The sequence below is a fragment of the Haliaeetus albicilla genome, chromosome 13 (assembly GCF_947461875.1).
Source record: "Haliaeetus albicilla chromosome 13, bHalAlb1.1, whole genome shotgun sequence".
In the NCBI taxonomy this organism is placed as follows: Eukaryota; Metazoa; Chordata; class Aves; order Accipitriformes; family Accipitridae; genus Haliaeetus; species Haliaeetus albicilla.
In genome coordinates this window covers 13,669,115-13,688,072 of record NC_091495.1, presented here as the reverse complement: position 1 = coordinate 13,688,072, position 18,958 = coordinate 13,669,115, and the positions used below count along the sequence as shown (strand labels likewise).

General features: G+C 40.4%; 1 protein-coding gene across 6 annotated transcripts in view; it reads left to right on the top strand.

Moving 5' to 3' along the window:
- TRERF1 (transcriptional regulating factor 1) overlaps positions 1 to 18,510 on the top strand; it is a 105,163-nt gene extending 86,653 nt beyond the window's left edge. For all 6 annotated transcript variants that reach the window (XM_069800227.1, XM_069800225.1, XM_069800230.1 and 3 more), the window contains 10 exons: positions 2,914 to 3,283; positions 3,883 to 3,943; positions 4,733 to 4,872; positions 5,599 to 5,702; positions 6,899 to 6,974; positions 11,896 to 11,984; positions 12,799 to 12,912; positions 13,703 to 13,891; positions 14,383 to 14,591; positions 15,252 to 18,510. In XM_069800227.1, coding sequence (XP_069656328.1) covers positions 2,914 to 3,283; positions 3,883 to 3,943; positions 4,733 to 4,872; positions 5,599 to 5,702; positions 6,899 to 6,974; positions 11,896 to 11,984; positions 12,799 to 12,912; positions 13,703 to 13,891; positions 14,383 to 14,591; positions 15,252 to 15,573 — 1,674 coding nt within the window. In that variant the 3' untranslated portion in view covers positions 15,574 to 18,510. The remainder of the gene's footprint in view (positions 1 to 2,913; positions 3,284 to 3,882; positions 3,944 to 4,732; positions 4,873 to 5,598; positions 5,703 to 6,898; positions 6,975 to 11,895; positions 11,985 to 12,798; positions 12,913 to 13,702; positions 13,892 to 14,382; positions 14,592 to 15,251) is intronic.
- The last annotated feature ends 448 nt before the right edge of the window (positions 18,511 to 18,958 follow it).

The window sequence follows — 18,958 nt, the reverse complement described above, 5'->3', positions numbered from 1 at the left end:
AGATCTAAGGGTTAATCACTGGGAATTCTGATATAGGAAAAATAGCTATGCTTAGTGCTTACGTTTCGCTCATAAAACTGAAATTGTCAGGCAGCATGAGGAATTTGAGTACTTGAATGAGATGTGAGAATGCTCTTTATTGTTTTCCTGAAAAAGTCCTGGAGCAAGCAGTATTTATTTCATGTTCCAATGTAGGAATAGATGCTACTCGTTCCTTCAAATCCATACTTGCAGACTACGCCATGATAAGAGATTACTGGGGAGTATAAGTACTGTATGGTATTACCTGTATAATGCAGAGAAATACTCTTGTGATTTTTTTTTTCTTTCTCATGAGGCTGATGGCCAAATGAGGGGACAGCATATACGGTTGTGGGTGACTCCTTATAATATTCATGTATTTATGACCCCCCTCCTGACCCTTCACTCAGACATACAGGCTAATTTTCAATATATATAAAATCTTTACTCTCTTCCTTTCAGACAGAGGTTTTACACATAAACTTCCACTTTACTGTGGAAGCCAGCATCTCACAGTACTTGGTTTGTAACTCAGCAGTATAATTTTTCTTTTCTATTTCTAGTTTCAGGAGAGAAAAGGGACAGTCTTTTCTGAATCCTTGAGCTCTGAGTGGGAGATCTTCTCCAGAGACATCAGAGTAGGTGGCTTGGGCTTGTGTATTTCTGCAGCGTATGTAAAGTGACTGTGATTAAATCTGCCAGTGTTTGGCTAAATGCGCATTCATTCACTCAAAATTATGCTTGCAGTCTTTGTTATGGCCCAAGCAAACTTAACTCGCACAGTTTCCTCTCTGGATCCTACCTTTTATATAAGCAGTAGCATTGGAAATGTTCAGAGATCAAAAGATCTACAGTTCCCTCTTCTTCCGTAAAGAGATTGTGCCATTGGAGACTTTTTTAATACCAAAGAACTGGAGCTGTGTCGCCTTTATTTATAGTATGCTTTGAGCTGTCCAGAAAAGCTCCCACAAAGCGCATGGAATTGGTAAAATCAAACAGCAGAAAGAAACTAAATATTCAGCAGGGGTACAGGATGGTGAGCTGAAGCTAGCAGTCAAGTGAGGTCCATCAGGATATACCCAGAGTGGATCTATCAAGGTGCGGCAGCAGAGCCCGCAAGGATGCATTCAGTCTTGGATAATGGCATTCAGTTCCTGGAGCTTCAGAAAAGTATTGGAGTGATTCTGCATTGACAGCTCATGGACAGAATGATCTCCTTTAATATTCAATGTGATCTGTTTTGAAAGTAGTGTTGGCATAGCCACGCTGAGGCTAAAGTATACTACTGTAGGTGAAAGCGTAGGAGATGGAGGTGTATAGGACTTCTAACGTGTCTTGGTTGGTTAGTTTGCTTTACACTAGTGAGAAAGGAATACCAGCTTTCGCACGTTTAAAGAGCAGAACAAAATGAGCCCTTAATCAAAGACTTGGATCTGGCCTTCTGGGTTTTTTTTAGGTTTTGGGTTGTTTGGGGTTTTTTTTCCTTGAGTTTAGGGTTTTTTCCCCTTTCTCCTCTTTGAACACTAAATGTTCACTATTGTGATGGACTATGTCTGTGGTTACAGGTAACCCTTACCCTTTCACTGTTCTGAATGTCCATTATCAACAAAATTATCTCAAGCTGCATTTTTTCCTGCAAAAGGAAAACTCTTCTTAGTTTTTTTTTGAGAGAAAAAATGTCAACAGCTGTTGGAGAGGATACAGCCATGATCTAACAGAGAGGACAGGACCTCTGTAATCAAAAACATTTCCGCAAGCTGGAATGTATTAACATAAGGGATAAGGGGTGACAGTGCTAATGCTCCTTTAACATGATTTTCATTGGGTGAATGTGATTCTCAAGAACCACCCATGGTGTGAAGATGTATCTTGTCTAAACATACATTGTAGTCATTTACTCTATGTAGTAGTAGAATTTACCAGATGATGCAGACATTCTGCAACCCTATCTGTCAGAAATTTTTCTTCAGCTTTCCAAGTTTATCCTAAAGATCTACAATCTGAACACCTAAAGGCAGTGTATTTAATACTGTGTTCATCTACCAGCTTCTGTGTGTTCTTAAAGCACAACCTGAGAACCTGTTTCTTCCCACCTCACCCCCACACCCCAGAAATCCAGGTTCCAGGTTTGCACAAATTCTGTGCCTTCTGATTCTGTGGACTCTAGGGATTTATTGTTAAATGATTTTAAACATTCAAATTCTAGAATTCTAGGCATGTTACAATGTGTGAATTTCCCAAATGGTCATCAACTACCCTTGTTCTTCCAATGAAAGAGGAGAGAGTTAAGTTCAAGATTTGTTGCAGCTGGACTGTACTCAAGCTGATGGGAATGTAGTGATAAGAGGCAAAGAATTTGAATTTATTACATTTTTCTTCCTTTCTTGCTGCTGAGTACTGCAGTAATTTCACTGAGCTCATGTGTCCTTCCCAGTCAAACAAAATAAATGCATAGGAAAACATCTCACACAAAGTTTCTAATAAACTGTGGCTGGGTAATGAAGTAACTCCCAACAGCCTGTGTGTGTTCAGTGCAAATAGAAGTGCCCAGGGTGCTTGGGTGGAGCTGAAGGGTGTGAGACTCATGGCCTGGGAGAGCTGTTCCCTGCACCTTTAAAAGCTGGCAGCAGCCTCTCCATGTCTTTGCCTGTGGCTCAGCCCTACCTTGACCCAGAGGGCTTGCTGAGGGAGGTGAGGGTAATTTGTCCTGGTTTTTCTCACTCCCCTGAGGTTTCTGTGTGGCACTGTACTGACCAGGCTTATTATGGTGGTACCTGAATAACTGCCTGGGGGTAACAGCTTTTCTGTGGCTGTTGCCCTAAGCTGTAGGGGATTGTGTGCAAACCACATTTAAGCATGCCTAAATACTAAGTTCTGCGTGTTTTTGTTTAGGAAATTAGCAAAAAACCTCACCAAAGTGCTGTGAAATTGGAAGAAAGCTTCAAACCATTGCAGGACAAGAAGAAGTATCGGCACAGACCCGAACCTCTTTTCATACCTCCTCCTTCCTTCAACTTCAGCATGTCCCACTCTGGTGCCACTCTGTACCAGAGCCAGCTTCGCTCTCCCCGTGTTCTCGGAGATCATCTGCTAGACCGGACGCATGAGCTCCCACCCTACACTCCACCACCAATGCTTAGTCCAGTTCGGCAAGGGTCTGGTCTCTTCAGCAGTGTTATCACATCATCTCATAGCACCTCGCATACTCAGCTGCCGCTTACTCCACTGACATCTACTCCACGGGTGCTCCTGTGTCGGTCTAGTAAGTGTTACATTTGCGGAGTGGCAGTACGTAGTAAATAATACTGTCCTCTTTTCTGGTGTTACCACATTGATGATTTTGACATGTGCTCACATGCATGCCTGGTTCTGTTACTTCACAGGAAAAGTGCATCTTTATCAGGGTTTTTGCCTTGGATTTTGTAGAGGTGGTGCTAAAGCATAAAGTGAATAGAGGAGCCTAACCAGTGAGTAAGGCTGTGATCTTGCAGTGTGGTCTGCCTCAAGTAAGGACGACCATGCCTCTCATTACATCTGGGCTTTCTGAAATGGAGGGAAAAGACCTGGTTTGAGACACAGGGTTCATTTTAAGCATTTGCTGTTCGGTGCTTCATGAGAGAAGGTGTCTAGTCATACATGATCAGGGCAGTAGAAACCTCTGCAAGTTAGGACATTTCTCTTCCCTGTAACAACTTAGACTTTCTGTCTAAATATTGATAAAGGGTAATTTTTGCTCAATAGACTGGAGTAATGATGATGTTAACAGGGAAGTAACAATGCAGCCTGGGAGGTGGAGCATCAGCAGCGATACAGTTGTTACCAAATTACCCTTATAAACTCGAACTCCAATCTCTGTTTCAGATAGTATTGATGGAAGTGTCATTCCGGTGACACCTGGGCCTGGAGAACAGACTGTTGAACCGTAAGAAAAACAATATTGTTTTTGTCACTGCTTTTATAGACTAGCTCCAGCATAGAGCATGTGGCCTGTAGTGTTTTGAACTGGGCAGGTAGTGTTCAACTGCCTGAAATCATGTTGGGCTGGATGCGTTTAAGTTGCTCTGTATGGTGGCTGAGGACATTGGGAGCAAAGTGGCTGTGGGAGATGTAGATGTCATGGCTCAAAAATGCTAGGAGAGGCTTGGTGGGAGCCACTGAAGGTGAAACAACAGTTGGTGACGGCTCGGAAGAGGGCTGAGAGGAAAACATAGGCTGATCCAGTACTCTTGCTTTTATTTATTTATGTATGTATATATGTAAAAACTGTGGAGCTTTGGAGAGGTGTTACCTGATAGGTTCCCCAGGGCAGACTACAAACACGATTGTCCCTCAGCAGTAATGTCTCTTTCTGCTCTCTGCTGAAGAGTGCCATTCGCTATGGAACAGAAAGCTACTGTTTCTGGCATCTAGCCTCTTTGCTAGTCAGCACGCATATAGGCTAGCTTGGGTTGTCCGTAAGGTATGATGTCTCAGTATAGTTTAAATTGTGTATTGAAATTTTTGTTTCCCCACAAGAGATTGGCTGTCTCTAATATTCAAAATACTTATCCCACTAGGGGTAAAGCATTGCGTAAAGCAATCTGACACAATTTCCTGCCACTCAAGTGTAATAAAAGTTTTGTTGGAAACAAAGCAAACACTACTGTGACTTCTGTTTTTTCTGTACGTTGTGTAGTTGAATACTTATTTATTTATTTATTTGTCTTTATAGACGAATCAATATCGGGTCCAGGTTCCAGGCTGATATTCCTGAGCTGCAGGACAGATTGCTAATGGAGAAAGATGTGCACAAGGCTACTTTGGTTTGGAAACCGTGGCCAGAACTGGAGAACAAAGTCTTCCAACAAAGAGGTACAATGAGTTGCCATTTTAGAAGTTCATACATCAACCTGTGCCTGTTGAAGAAAGTCACATTGATTTCTCATGTGTATACAGTACAAAATGTTCAAGAGAGTATTAATTACTGAGAATGCAGAACAGGATACCAGAACTGCATGTCACTGGTTTAGAGTAACAACATTATATAGTGACACTTAAAGTGAAGTCTGGATGAACTGCTTTCTGGCAGCCAAGGGGAATAGATCGTTGCTGGGAAGTGGGGGTTTTTTGGGTACTGAACTGCCTGGTAAGGGAAGAGGTCACAGACGAGAGACAGCTGATGCCTTCTCCTGTGACCATAACTGAGAGGAAATGTGATGGGCTCAGTGGCTTCTACCAGTCCTGAGCAGAGTTTGCTCCTGCTTCCAGCATGGTTCATTTCTGTTTCTCTACCCTGGCTGGAGCCTTCTTGGCACAGCAACATCACTGGCCTGTGCAAGCCACTGCCTCACAGCTAAATCTCTGCCTCTGGCTCAGCAGTAGCCTGTCCCATCCCAAGGATGCACTCTGCAAATCCCATCACATCCCCCCCTCAGTGGGTGATCCTAAAACCAAGAGATGAGGTGCTGGGGAGAGAAAATATAAAAGCTGCTGCCCTGAACTACATTGTCTTTGAGTGGCATTACAGAATCCTTGGCTCTGGATGTTTGACTGACCGGCTACTGTATAAGCAGTAAAATGTTGACTTGTTTCTGACAGTGGAAGACCTTTTAAATATGAGCTGTTCCAGTGTGTTACCTGGTGGAGGAACTAACTCGGAATACGCTTTGCACTCTCTCTTTGAAGCGAAAGGAGATATTATGGTAAGATAAGAAGCCGAAAGGGGAGATATGATCCTCTTCTGCAGATAAATTAGCATGCTTTATTAAATGGATTTAGATATGGTTATATAAAAAAGAGATTTCTGACTGATTCGCAGTGATGCTTTAAACATCCTGTAACATTTTGGGGGAATGACTTTTCCCTTTCATTCTTTAATAAATTTAAATTTCAAAGCAGTGCCTCTCTGAAGCCTTACTGTATATTTCATATAGATAAGATTACTTAGTTTATAGCCTTGGGGCTTTGAATGTCTCCCAGTGCTTGCTCCAGCCCTGATATTTCACAAGCTTTATATTTGGTCACAGAGAGCTTAGTCCTCTTCTAGCCCTTATAAAAAACGTTTTTTGTAGCCGCAATCACATCTACTTATTTGTTCAGAACTGTGAGGTAATTGCACACAGTTCTCATATAAATAATGCATTTCAAATATTTGCATTAGTTTAGCGATGGGAATGTTATTAACTAGTGCAAAACATCCATTTTGCCCAGTGTTAGGGAAAGACAAGGCTCTGCACCAGTTCCTGGAAAGCCAATTTAAAACAAGATGCAACAGAACACAGGGCTGGAACGAATCTCACGGGGTTGTCTAATACAGTGGTTTTTAGCTTACGTCCCAGTTTCCTTAGGCTCTGTTAGCTGTATCTGAGGGGTCTGAGACAGGTGACTGAACTTACTGTCAGGACATGAAATTTGCTGTATAGGGGGGGTCTGCATTGTCAGGGGAGAAATTTTAGGGATCCACAAATCATCTGTCTCCTTGAACCAAAGGAGGATTGACTATACTTGCTGTCATTCCTGACAGATGTTGACCCAAACAGATATTCAGAAAGACTTCATGCTGTAAATATTAATGCTATCAAACCAACCATTAAATATTAGTATTAATTAACACTATCAAATAAACACTATAAACATATTTGTATGTGGCAAGCAGAAGGGAGGGAAGAGCTGGAAGTTGCTAAGTAATAGCCACATTTGTGCTAATTAAGGCAGGACAGGTGTGCATTAGGTGCAGTGTTAATGGGCCTTGGAGTAATTTGATGTGATTTTGTATGACAGAAGAGAAAAAAGAGAGAAAATTAATTCATATCCTCATACCAAATAGTCTTCTAAATGCAGTCGTATGCAGCAGCTGACTGCATTTGCTAATTCTGCTTTTCCCTGCTTTTTTATTTAGGTTGCTCTTGAGAAGCTGCTGTTGAGAAAGCCAGTAAGATTGAAGTGTCATCCTTTGGCAAATTACCACTACGCCGGTAGGTTTCCTTGCAATCTCTGTGTCTGCTGGTATACAGAGTCCAAGGCTGGCATCCCAGGCTGGCACATGGGATCACCCTGCACTCTCTGCTGTCTGCTGCAGGGATGGCAGCATCTAATAGAGAGGTGATGTGGACACTGCCAAGTGGTACTTCCAGAGCCTTTTGTTACAAGTTTGGCAGTTTTTTACCTGACTGACGACATACAGAAACTCTGCATCCATGTTGCTGTCTAGGGTTCTACAGATGTAAAACTGCCTTGAGTAATTTTTTTTCCTCTTTTAAACTAACATTTAACTTGTTGATCTCCTTTTAAAGCTGCTGCTATTCATAGATTGTATTACTACCAGTAAGTTGTTCGTTTTCTGGTATGTAAACATCTGCCATCATGCTTTCCTTTTCTGAGGTGATGGTGCATAAGTGAATATGATAATCATGAGCATCCTTCCAAAGAGGCAGTGCTGTAACTCTCACTAGTTAGTGTCTTAGTACTGAATACAGAGGCTCTCTTTGAGTGGATTTAGCCAAAAACAAACAGGTCTGGCCATAGTGACTTCTTTAACAAACACAGCAAGAACTGCATTTTGGTGATGAAGCAGAAGTGCCCTGTGAAATACACAAGGTGGTGTGAAGCCATTGGACTTAAGTTATGTCACCTAAGCATAGGTGGCAAATGTCTTGCCTCTGCAGCCCTCCATGTTATTGTTTAATGCTTCATAGTGGCTAACAACTGCTTGGACACACAGAATAGGGTTTTGTGTAAGAGATTTAAGACTTTATCTCTAGTTTAGGCTCAACAGGAAACAAGCGAAGAATCTTCTGATGGTCAGTCAATGACAATGTCCAGGGTCATATACTCATTTCCAGTTACAATCATTGTGCTACATAAGTATAGAAGCAAGCTACTTCCTGGCTGTAGCAGCTCACTGGAAAGACTCCCAAGTAACAAGGACTCTTTTGTAAAGCAACTCCTTAACCCTTTGGCCTGAGAACAAGAACAGAAACATGTTTGATGGCAGCTGATAACGAGAGTGAATACATGTGAAGATCAGGTTTTGAGTCTTGTCTGGGGAAGATGCCTAGTGCCTTTGATAACAGCTCTGTTGCGGTCCAAAGGGTGGACGATGGGGGTGGATGAAGAAGGAGGACGTCAGCCAGGAACTTTGATCAGGGTCTCTTGTCTGAAGAGATGACACAAAATCATATGTGTGAGACAGTGCAGGGCATGAGAGCAGGAAGATGAGGAGATATCCCAGCAGCCTCATCTTCAGTAAGAGATCTAATTAGCAGAGCAGATAAGAAATTTCTGCCTGTGTTGCAAAGGAGGAGGAACAGTCTTTACTGAAGCAAGTACTTCTGAAGTAGTTTCAGAAAGTGTTTTATTGTGATGCAGGGAGGAGCCAGGAGAGACTGTTTTGTTTAATCTTTCATGTGAGATGACACTAATCCTTGTTAATTAGCACTGAGACCTGTGGACATCAGTGTATCCCTGTTTCTTAAGCAGGAGAGGAAGTTTGATAGTTTGATTCTGCTTATCACAGCATGAAACAAAATCTCACCAATCTGGATTTAAGTACCATAAAATAACAAGACAAAGCATTACTTACTAATGCTCTTGAATGCAACGTGTCATTGTAACTTGTATTGACAGCCACGCTCTAGCATCATGCAGTGGCTCTTGAATAATAGTTTATTTGCGGTTGATAATCAGCCACTCAAGGCATATGGGAATTTCTCAGAATCTAGTGCATGAATAGCTTAATGTAACTTCAGGTGGCATTTGTTTGGGTTAACTCTTTGGGCTTTCTGCTCCGTAGTCAGAAATCACAGTTCTCAGGCACCACCACATTTAAAGGTGGAATAGACCAAAACAGAGCATGGCACTGACTCGTGAGTGTTAATTGATACCACAAACAATAAATATTCAAACTCATCCTCAGCACTGCCCTTGAATGAGGATACAAGCAAATAGCTCACCTTTGAAACCTGTTGACTTGTGAGGGAAGCAGGTTGTAAAATTTGAGGCTTTTCAGTTGTGTGCCAAGAGACCTAGGCATGCCTGACCCAGGGCTGCTTGGAAGAACACCCTAATCTCTCTATCCTAATGCTTTGCCATCTGTCAGGATGGTGTTTTAAGTAAGAGAGAGGGAACGCATATCTAATACAAGAGGAGCGCTGTTGCAAACACTTGTATTGTTTTCATTTGAATAGTGGAATTTGTCAGGTCTGAAGTTCTCCTGCAGCGAGAATTGCAGGAGAGATGGTCTCTGAAATAATGTGCTTCAGGTGGTCTGGAAACTTCTTGTGCATACTGTGACAGGGTGTGGATCAGGCCCAGCATATGCTGTATGTAATGGATTTGAGCCACCTCTCAGGAGGGCTCCCTGGGTGTAGGTGTAGCCCCCTTGAAACCAACCGGTTAGGCCCAAAGCCCCTAGATTTGTAGAAGATATTTATTGTCAGTTAATCTGTGCAAAAACAATACGGCAGGTAAAAGAAAATGTAGAATAAATGTCTAACCATAAAGATCATCTTTAAAATTTTATCTGTATTCCAAAGTCCAAAATTCTTTCTTGCTGCATTGCAGATTTTTCTCTATACACGTTCTCTATATCTCCCTCAAGCTAACAAGAGCAAAAGCGGTTTCCCAGCAACCAGAGTTAAAAACAGCTTTTCTTCTGTTTCTTTTCCTACACAGGATTTATTCTATTAATTAGGTTACTTCCAATTAACCCGCATAATCTTTTAAGGGTCTCAGCTAATACCACAGCTATTGGGGAGACTCTGTAAGGCCTGAATCCTCCATAGGTGTACAACAAAATTAGTTCATGGAAGTGATTCTTTTTTTTTTTTTTTTTTTTTTTCTTTTTCCAGGAGGGTGGGGTAGAGGCAGGAGAGCATGACTAGAGAGGTTTGCCAAAAACTAAAATATCTCCTTTGCTGTTGTCGTGCTTTTTAAAGTTATATTTTGGCATAGCAGAGCAAGCCCCTGGACTGAATCAGTTCGTTTACCCCTGTCCAAAGGGAGGGTAAATGCAAATGACTGGCAAGTTGTGTAAGAAGGGAATGATGCTGGTTCAGGGTGGGAAAGATGGCAAGGCAGTGTGTCAGCAAAAAGATCTTTGGGTGATAACAGAATAAATAAAACTCGTGGCTTGAAGCCAGTGCCTTTCTCTGGTGCTTAAGAGATCTTTAGAGTAAATCTCTGTGGAAATAACTAATGCATACTTACATCCAGTACTGGAAAAGCCTGCAGAAAACAGGTTGCAAAAAAGTTAATTTTGTAGTTTTCAGCATATGAAGGACTGGTGAGGTACCTGCTTTTAAGCTTGTGAGCCTGGGAGTTGACACTGAAAAGCAAAACACTGGCAGTTAATAAAAAAAAAAAACCTCTCTATTTTTTTATAGACAGAAGTAACCTGTGGAGTTCAATACCATGCATGGTGCCAAGCCCAAGTTAACTGAATTCAGTGCAGAGGCAAGCATTTCTATGGAGAATGCTAACATTGACAGGAATATTAGGGATTTCTTCTGATAAAAGTTTTAGATGTTTCAGAAACTCTCAGATTGAAGTAGAATCTTCTCATAGTGTAAGTCATTTCAAAGGCATCCGCTTTATGGCTTCTTGCATATCCATCCTTTAATGTATGTAATGCTGCCCACTTTTACAAACAGGACACTGCTTTGATGCAGTAGAGCAATCCTGTGTTTCTTCTGTTTGACTAATACTGAGGAAGCACAAATTCATTTCAATTTAAATGTTGATTTCACATTTTCATGGACAGTTAGGCTGGTGAAGTAAACACAGAATAACAGTATTTGAAAGTTTTATATACAGCTTCCATTAAATGATCAGAAAGTAGTTTGTGTGTATTGCACATTGCTACAATCTTTATCTACTTGTGACCTCTGTCACAGAGGATTTAAGTGTCTTACCTCAAGCCATGCAAGTGAAGAGCTGCAAAAGGACCTTATAGGAGTTACCGTCTGGAGAACTAAATGATAGATGGACTTCTGTGTAGTTAAATGTAAAGTGGCATATATGGGAATAAACAATACAAGCTTTACATATAAAATTATGAGCTCTGTGGTGATACTTCTCAATTAGAATGAGAACTTGGGATTATAATGCTAGTTCTACGAAAGCATCAGCTCTGTATTTTACAGCAGCTAAAAAAACCTCAAGTCAAATGTTAAGATGATAGAGAACATGGTGATGCCACTGTGCAAGTCTGTGGATTGCTTATATGTTGACTACTACGTGCCTTTCTGGTCCCTTCATCTCTATAGGAATGTTTTAGTACTGGAGAAGGTTGAGAGGGACAGCAGTAATGACCAAAGGTGTGGGAGTGATAGAAGGGACATGCAATCCTGAGTAGCATGGAGATGATGGTTGAGATTGGGTTCAGTTTCTCTTCCACTTGAAGAACGAAGGGTCAGTCAGTCATCCAGTGAAGCTACTGGGAGCCGGGAAACAAAGAAAATTATGTGGTTCTTCACGCAGAGGGTCTGCTATCTGTGAAACTCCTCAGCAAAGGATGTTTTGGGTGCAAGAAGCCTAATGAGTTGAAAGGAAGAGCCGGTCAGCACTTACAAGGACAGTTACTAAATAAGCAAATTGCAACAGACTCAGGAAATCTCCTGTGCTGAAAGTGGTCAGAGGTTAGGAAAAATTAGGGAGAGGCATTGTATTTCCTTGCCCTGATCTTACTGTTTCCTAGGCAACTGCCTGTGATCGCTGCTGGAGACCAAATACTGGTTAGATGGACTTGAGGTCTGAGTCAGTACAGCCATACTTGTATTGGGGTAGCAGCAATGACTAGCATGTGCTTGAGGTTTCCTAGTTTTTGTTTCAGATACTATATCAACATAAAGGTGGTGGGGTTTTATTGTTTATAATGAATTCACTCTTGTTTTTAAGGCTCTGACAAATGGACGCATCAAGAAAGGAGGCTGTTCAAAGAGGCATTGTCCACCTACAGCAAAGATTTCATATTTGTACAGAAAATGGTAAGGTTATTTCTGTTCTGTCAATTGTTTTTTTCATTTGCTGTATTCTGTTCCCCTTCATTTTCCCTCCAGTGCCAGACCAGCTTATTGCAGATATAGAGCCAGCGGTGATTACGAGAACACCAATAAGAGTGGTATATTCTATTTGGTGTACCTATGCATGCAACTGCAGCACCAGTAAAAAAACTTTTAAAACAAATAAATAAAATCTGTTCCTCTTGTTATTATATGTAAAAGTTTTCACACCTGGAATCCAAGTCATGGCATTCCATATGTAGGAAAGGTATGGTGCTCTGCTGTTATCTTGGTGTTCTGTGGCAGTTTCTTAAAAAGTACCTGCGTCACTGGCATAGAGCCCTGTACCAGAAAGGCCAATAAAGAGAGAACGTGTTTGGGCTTAATTTTCATGTTTTGCCACAAAGCAGAAAAGACGAGGTGTATACATCTCAGGGCAGAATACCTCACTTGTTAGCTCAAATGTTGAAAACATTTGGGTTTATGGGAACCAAGTCTTAATTCCTAGATTTCTCAGTGGTATTGTACACTTGAGCTACAAAAGTGTATTCTCAGTCATTTTCTGATGAGAGTCTAGAGAATCCTAGAGAAGTGTACTGAAGCTGAAATAATCAACACAAATTTGACTGAAAAACTAAAAAAATTATTCTACAAGAGTATTCCTGCTGTAGTCAAACTGCCTCTTTTTCTCCATTTGAATGTTTGAGAAATAAAGCCTACCTCTTGGAATATATTAAAATTGTGTTGAATGAAAGCAAAAAATTGAGACTGGACTATTTCTGCAATTACTTAACTACAGGTTAAGTCTAAGACGGTTGCACAATGTGTGGAATACTACTATACCTGGAAGAAAATCTTGCGTTTGGGACGGAAACACAGAACACGTTTAGAGAAAAAAAGAGAGGAATGCCTGGTAAGTCTAAAAGAATATGAGAAAGTTTGACACTTGATAATTTTTATGTTCATCCTGTTTGGAGGAGAAGGTTGAACTAGATGACATAGGTCTCTTCCAACTGAAATTATTCCATAATTCTAAATTCTGTTCTGTATGAGCATTCTGTGACCTCAGCTACACCATGATTTTGTGTTCCTGGACTGTAATGGGATAAAAGTGTTTTGACTAGTGCATTATCTAACTCTAGTCCAGCAATTACAGCTTTTGGTACTGATGAAGCAGGTGAACCTCTGTAAATTATTCCTGTGCCTGTGTGTGCTCCTAAAGGCTGCTCTAATATCCTAGTACAAAAAAACATTTACAAAGACTGGCAATGCAGTTCTTTGTGTGCAGGGTCTGTATTACTGGTACTCTGAGTAGTCTTAAGAAATGGGGGGGGGGTTGTTGTTTTTGTTTTTGTTTTTTTTTAAATAAGTCATTTGACTATGAATATAGCATACATTGTTATTCTAACAGCTGGGGGAGAGTATTGCACCTTGGCATCTGTAGATTCTTGGAGCCACAGCTCTGTAACGCAGATGGGAGGGTGTTTTGAGCCCTGCAGTGAAGCTTCATGAGCTGTACCTTGTCCATTAAGGGGTGGTAGTTCCAGCAAGATCAGAAGTTCATTCAGGATGGGAAAAAAATACTGAAACCTGGAAGCAGACTTGACTAAGCAGCATGCTGTAGCAGTACTGTCTATGTCCTGCTATGCAGTACTGTCTGTCTTTGACCATATTTCTAGTATTTCTTAAATACACTATTTCAGACAAGTGGAGAAGAGGAGGTGTTAGAGGAAGATGAGGAGATCGAAGAAGACAGAAAGGAAGAAAGGGAAATGCAGAAGTCTCCTGACCCACCAGCTATCCCTCTTGTTGGACCTATAGATCTGCCTGCCCTTCAGAGCCTTTCACTTTCTTCATCCTCCTTCATCTGTGAAATGCCAAATTGTGGCGCTGTACGTGTGTTTAGTATCTTTAATAGCAGGGGGTTTGTATACTAGTGGATTGTGATTTGGGGAATCAGGGTTTTAGACTATTCCTGGCCAGTGATATCTCCTGAATATCACTGGACAAATAATTTTGCCTGCTTTTAATTCCCACCTCACAAAATATAGACACTATGCTGATCTGTAGATAAAGTTGAATCCTGAGATGTTGTATCAATTAGAAATACCGTATGGTAACAGCTCTGATTACCTTTTTGTTATACGACTGTAATAATAGGATAGCTCACTGGTTTGTTTTATTATGACTAAGTTTCTTTAACTCTAGTGGGATATAGCTGAAAGCAAGCAACATTTGACCAAGTAGATTGTGTGCATTAGGTGTGTACAGTTGTTCTATTGTAATATGCATTCAGCATACTTCTTTCTGCAGTTCCCGTTCCAGTGCAGTATTTCTTGGTTTTTTTATTTTTTTTTCTTCCCTCCATCCTACTCTCTGTCAGGTGTTCAGTTCCCGACAAGCGCTAAATGGCCATGCTCGCATTCATGGAGGTACGAATCAGGTGACAAAAACACGGTGCACCATTCCAGGCACTAAGCAGAAATCTGGTACGCAGAGTGGATACTGCTCCATCAAGAGTTCACCCGCCCACAGTACAACAAGTGGTGAGACCGACCCAACAACAATTTTTCCTTGCAAGGAGTGTGGCAAGTAAGTGAAATACGACTGTCTGCAGTATCGCATCACATTTGCCTATCTATATTCCAGATGAATAGCATTGCAACAAACTCTCTATTTTGCTCTCATGGTCTCAAAAGAACAGTTTCCCCTTAGATGACGTGTCTTCTTACCAAAACCTTCAGCGATTGGTTTGCATGATGTTTTGGATGCTTCCCCCTGCAGTACTTACTCCAATTTTCCTGAATCCATTTACCTGCTAGAATTTCTACATCTGACAGTCTAGCTTCCTGCTTCATCACAGACTTGCATGTGACAGTGGGCAACTTTCTCTGTGTTTCAGTGCTTGAGTTTGTCCATCCTAACATGGGATGGGGTTTCTTCACTTCTTCCCTGGTGTGCAAGATTTGGTGAAACTCAGTACAGGGAGAATTAGGATATGCAGAGATACTGAAGCAACTGTGGGAGCTACAAAATACCTCCAGCAGAGTCTGAATAGGCAATTTTGATACTGTCAAGATGTATAAATCTGGTAGTCTGTCCCTGAAATTCTCACCATGGCATTGCAGACTTCACTGACTTCTATTTCAGGACAAGGAAGCAAATGTACTGATAGGTTGTTGAGTCTTTTTTGGCTCACTTCATCAAAAGCAATGCATTTTTTATCTGATTTTCTTTTCCTTTAAAATTTAGGGTATTTTTCAAAATCAAAAGCCGCAATGCTCATATGAAGACTCACAGACAACAAGAAGAACAGCAAAGGCAGAAGGCTCAGAAAGCTGCTGTGGCAGCAGAAATGGCAGCCACTATTGCAAGAACTACTGGGCCAGTTGGGCATAGTTTGATCCCTCTGGATCACATGAGTTTGGTTAAACATGTTGAAAATGTTGGTGACATTGATGACGATGTTGTTCAGGAGCTGGGTGATGTCATGGAAGAGAATGAAGTCATGGATGCTGACCTTTTATTGGATGATGAAGATGCAGATCTACTGCAGGATGATGCTGAGTTGTAAATAAAGTTGTTTGATAAAGACAGCTACTGAGCACACCCTGAATGGATCAATCAGGAAACGTGGACTGCTTGTTTATTCCCCATTGATTGTAAACTACCTGTTGAAAATGAGAATTCTTTTATCCAGGTCTAGAAAAAAAGAAATCTGCTTTTTTCCCTTTTTTTTTATTAATTTGTGTTTTTGGGGAAAAAAATAAATAATTGGTACAAATATTCTTATAAGGTGTTTTTATCTGAGCTCATTTTGCTGATATCTTCCAAGGCCACTAATTATAGATGTTCATGGTTCTGCTATCACTTCCTGCCAGATGATCCTGGTAGGATCTTTAGTCTTTAACTCTTTTCATTTTAGCCCAATTACAAGAGTGATCTTCACAACTTCTGATGGAACTTTTTTTTTTTGCCTATACTGGATCACTTCCAGCATCTTCTAGAGACTAAATGTCACCTCTGCTAAGGAGATGATTACATTCTTTGGCTTTGTGCTATCATTTTAAGGGGTGGGGTGGGGGGGGGGATTGATTTAACTGTGAAATAATTACAGGAGTGACAGTATCATCTGTAGTATTGCAGTACTTTTTCAGTTCTGTCTTGCCTTAATGCATACGTGTTAGGCAGTTTGTAAAAGCATTGGTTACACTGTACATTTCAGAGCTTCCATTTTTGCAAGGTTTTGATCTGCTGATTTTAGAATGACCTAATTCAAGAATTGAAGAAAGAAGATGATTGTACTGTGGTTCACATCATCTGATGGGAACACTGAATCAGGAACACCGCCTTGGTAATCAGATTGCACTGGAAATATATTTTGCTGTGACAATAAATCACACTGTTGAACAGCCATCTCAGTGGTTTTAGGAGAGTGTATGCTTGAGCAATGCAGGAGCTTGCTCTCTCACCAGGCAAATACAGGGAGCGGTTCTTGCCTGTGGAACAGAGATTGATGGAGTATATGCCTTCAGCACATTTTAGTTATTACTTGTAGGGATATAATGTTGTGCCATTTTCAGTCCTCCTCATTACATGAAATTCAAATGTTGTTTATTTAGTAAAACATACTCTAAAGGTGAGTTGACATTGCTGTTTAATTACCATTTCTTCTCCCTTAGGTTCAGATCTACATGCTGGATGTCTAACACCATTTATATAAATATAGATTTGGTTCTCTAAGTAAATAAGATCTCAAAAGAATTGTACCTTGCAGAATGAAAGGATTAAGGAAGAATTGGAGTTAGGTTGAGTGGACCTTTAATTACAGAATATGAATACTGATTTTAGAGATTTCACAGGTAGCAGCACTGATTTTCTTGTGAATTTTGCACAGTAGAAGAGTATTGCTGACTTTATAAAATATTTTATAAGGCTGATTTCAGATCTTCCAGATTTCAGAGTTGTTTGGGTTTTTTTTATGGGTTGGGTTTTGGTTTATTGGGGTTTTTTTGCCATGTCCTAACATCTTAAACAGAATCTGAGAGATGGTGGATCTTATTTTCTACTGTCTTTCTTCCTTGTATAACTATGCAAAATGAGGGTAAATCACAGCACTTTTATATAGGAGTACCAGACCACACAAGTTCAAAACCAGTGGGACTCGTTGGCAGAGAGGTGCCTTCTCTGTCAAAGCCAAGTATGTGAAGCCAAATGACCTGAAGTTTCTACTTAAGATCAAATCTTCTGATACTAAAGAACAACCGTTCAGGAGAATTGAAATCACTTCACGGTTTCTGGTTAGTGATGTTCCTGTGTACATGGTTTGTTTTAGTGGGCTTTTTTCAGAGTTTTTTTTCAGAGGTTTTTTTAGTTGGTTTTGATCAGCGGGTGGAATTTCGCTCCTTCTGCTACATAAGGGATCATGTTCTCAATGACTGTACCTGTGAGTTTCAGGAGATCAGGCAGCAGCTGCCTTTTCTTTCACGAACTGCCAGGCAGCAGACTTCCCAGCAGTTCCTGTCCTTGCTGTGACATGTTACTTTCACAGGGGCCATGCAACCCAGGTTCAGCAGACGGGGTGTTCAGCTGTATGCTGCCAACTAGATCCACTGATAATAAATCTTGTAGATTGTGCAGGTCTTAGTGGTTTGCAAAGTAGAGGCTTTTGTGAGCGGTAACTTGTGCTGACTTTTAGGAGCCCGTGTTAGAGACAACCTGGCAGAGTCTACTCTTTCTCTTCCAAACTTGGATCATTTTGAACTTTTAAAAGATCTTTCTGAGAAAGGCTGCTGCACTGGAAAATGGAAGCATGTTTTCAGATTCCCCTGTTAGTGGTGGGGAAAAAAATGAGTGTTTAAGCAAAGTGATAATTGAAGTCAGTGAGAGTTCTGCTTGAAGAAAAGTAAAACGTAGTAGAAACTTGTGGGCTTGATTCTGAAGAGCAGCTCTATATTAAAGAATCTACAGTGGAACTTTTCTAGCAACAATTGGACAGGTATCTGTGCTAAACCTAGTATATATAAATATATATACATATATATGCCTGGTTCTGTATCATTAATCGGGTGCTGTTTTATTGTACAGCCAAGAAGATAATAGAACAACGATAACCAAAGAAGTTATTCATAAAGGAAAGAGAATGCACATTTCTTAAGCAGTACATGATTTAGGCCTCAAACATTGACTTCATTATTAAGTGTTGCATTGGCTGATGTTAAACAGATGCTGTTCTGCCTATTTGTACATAAGTTGGACATAGTTTTATTTCAGAAAATTTGTTTTCTTGCTGATGGTTGATGATGGCAAACTGTTCACTATTGAACTTAGTCCTCTTTGATAAAACCTGTACATATAGAAAACATATTTTATAAGAAAAATCTTATTTTCAATATTTAACTGTTATTTTATTAGAAGATGGTTGTAAATATTTTAGGTGCTTTAGTGTAAAAAGCAGACTGTAATTTTAGGTGGCAGAGGAAGTAACAAAATAAAAAAAATATACATTTGATATAGCTTGTGATCTATGCTGGTTTCAGGTTCCTGCTGTTAGCATTTGACTTGCACACAGCTTAATTTCAGGTTACTACCTGCCTGGATGTGTGTATTAGGATGGCTTTAGTGGCATGAATTAGTACTTGTTTATTCCCCGCCCTTACATATTTGGTACTGATCAGAACCTGTGCTATAATATTAACTGCTATTTATATGTGTATAAAGAAAGGGTTTATATGATGTTTCCAGTCATTTTTATACTTTGGTAAAATATAGTTGGCTGGGTTTTTGCTAACAGGGTTGTATAACTTTTTTTTTAAAGTACTTTTAAGAGGGGGGAAGACGGTTGAAAACTAGCTTCATGTGTAATTGTTTTTCAAAGAATTCCTGACTCGTTCCATAAAAAAAAAAAAAAAAATCATGTATTCACCTCTATACATGAGTATTCTTAGTAAGAACGAGTT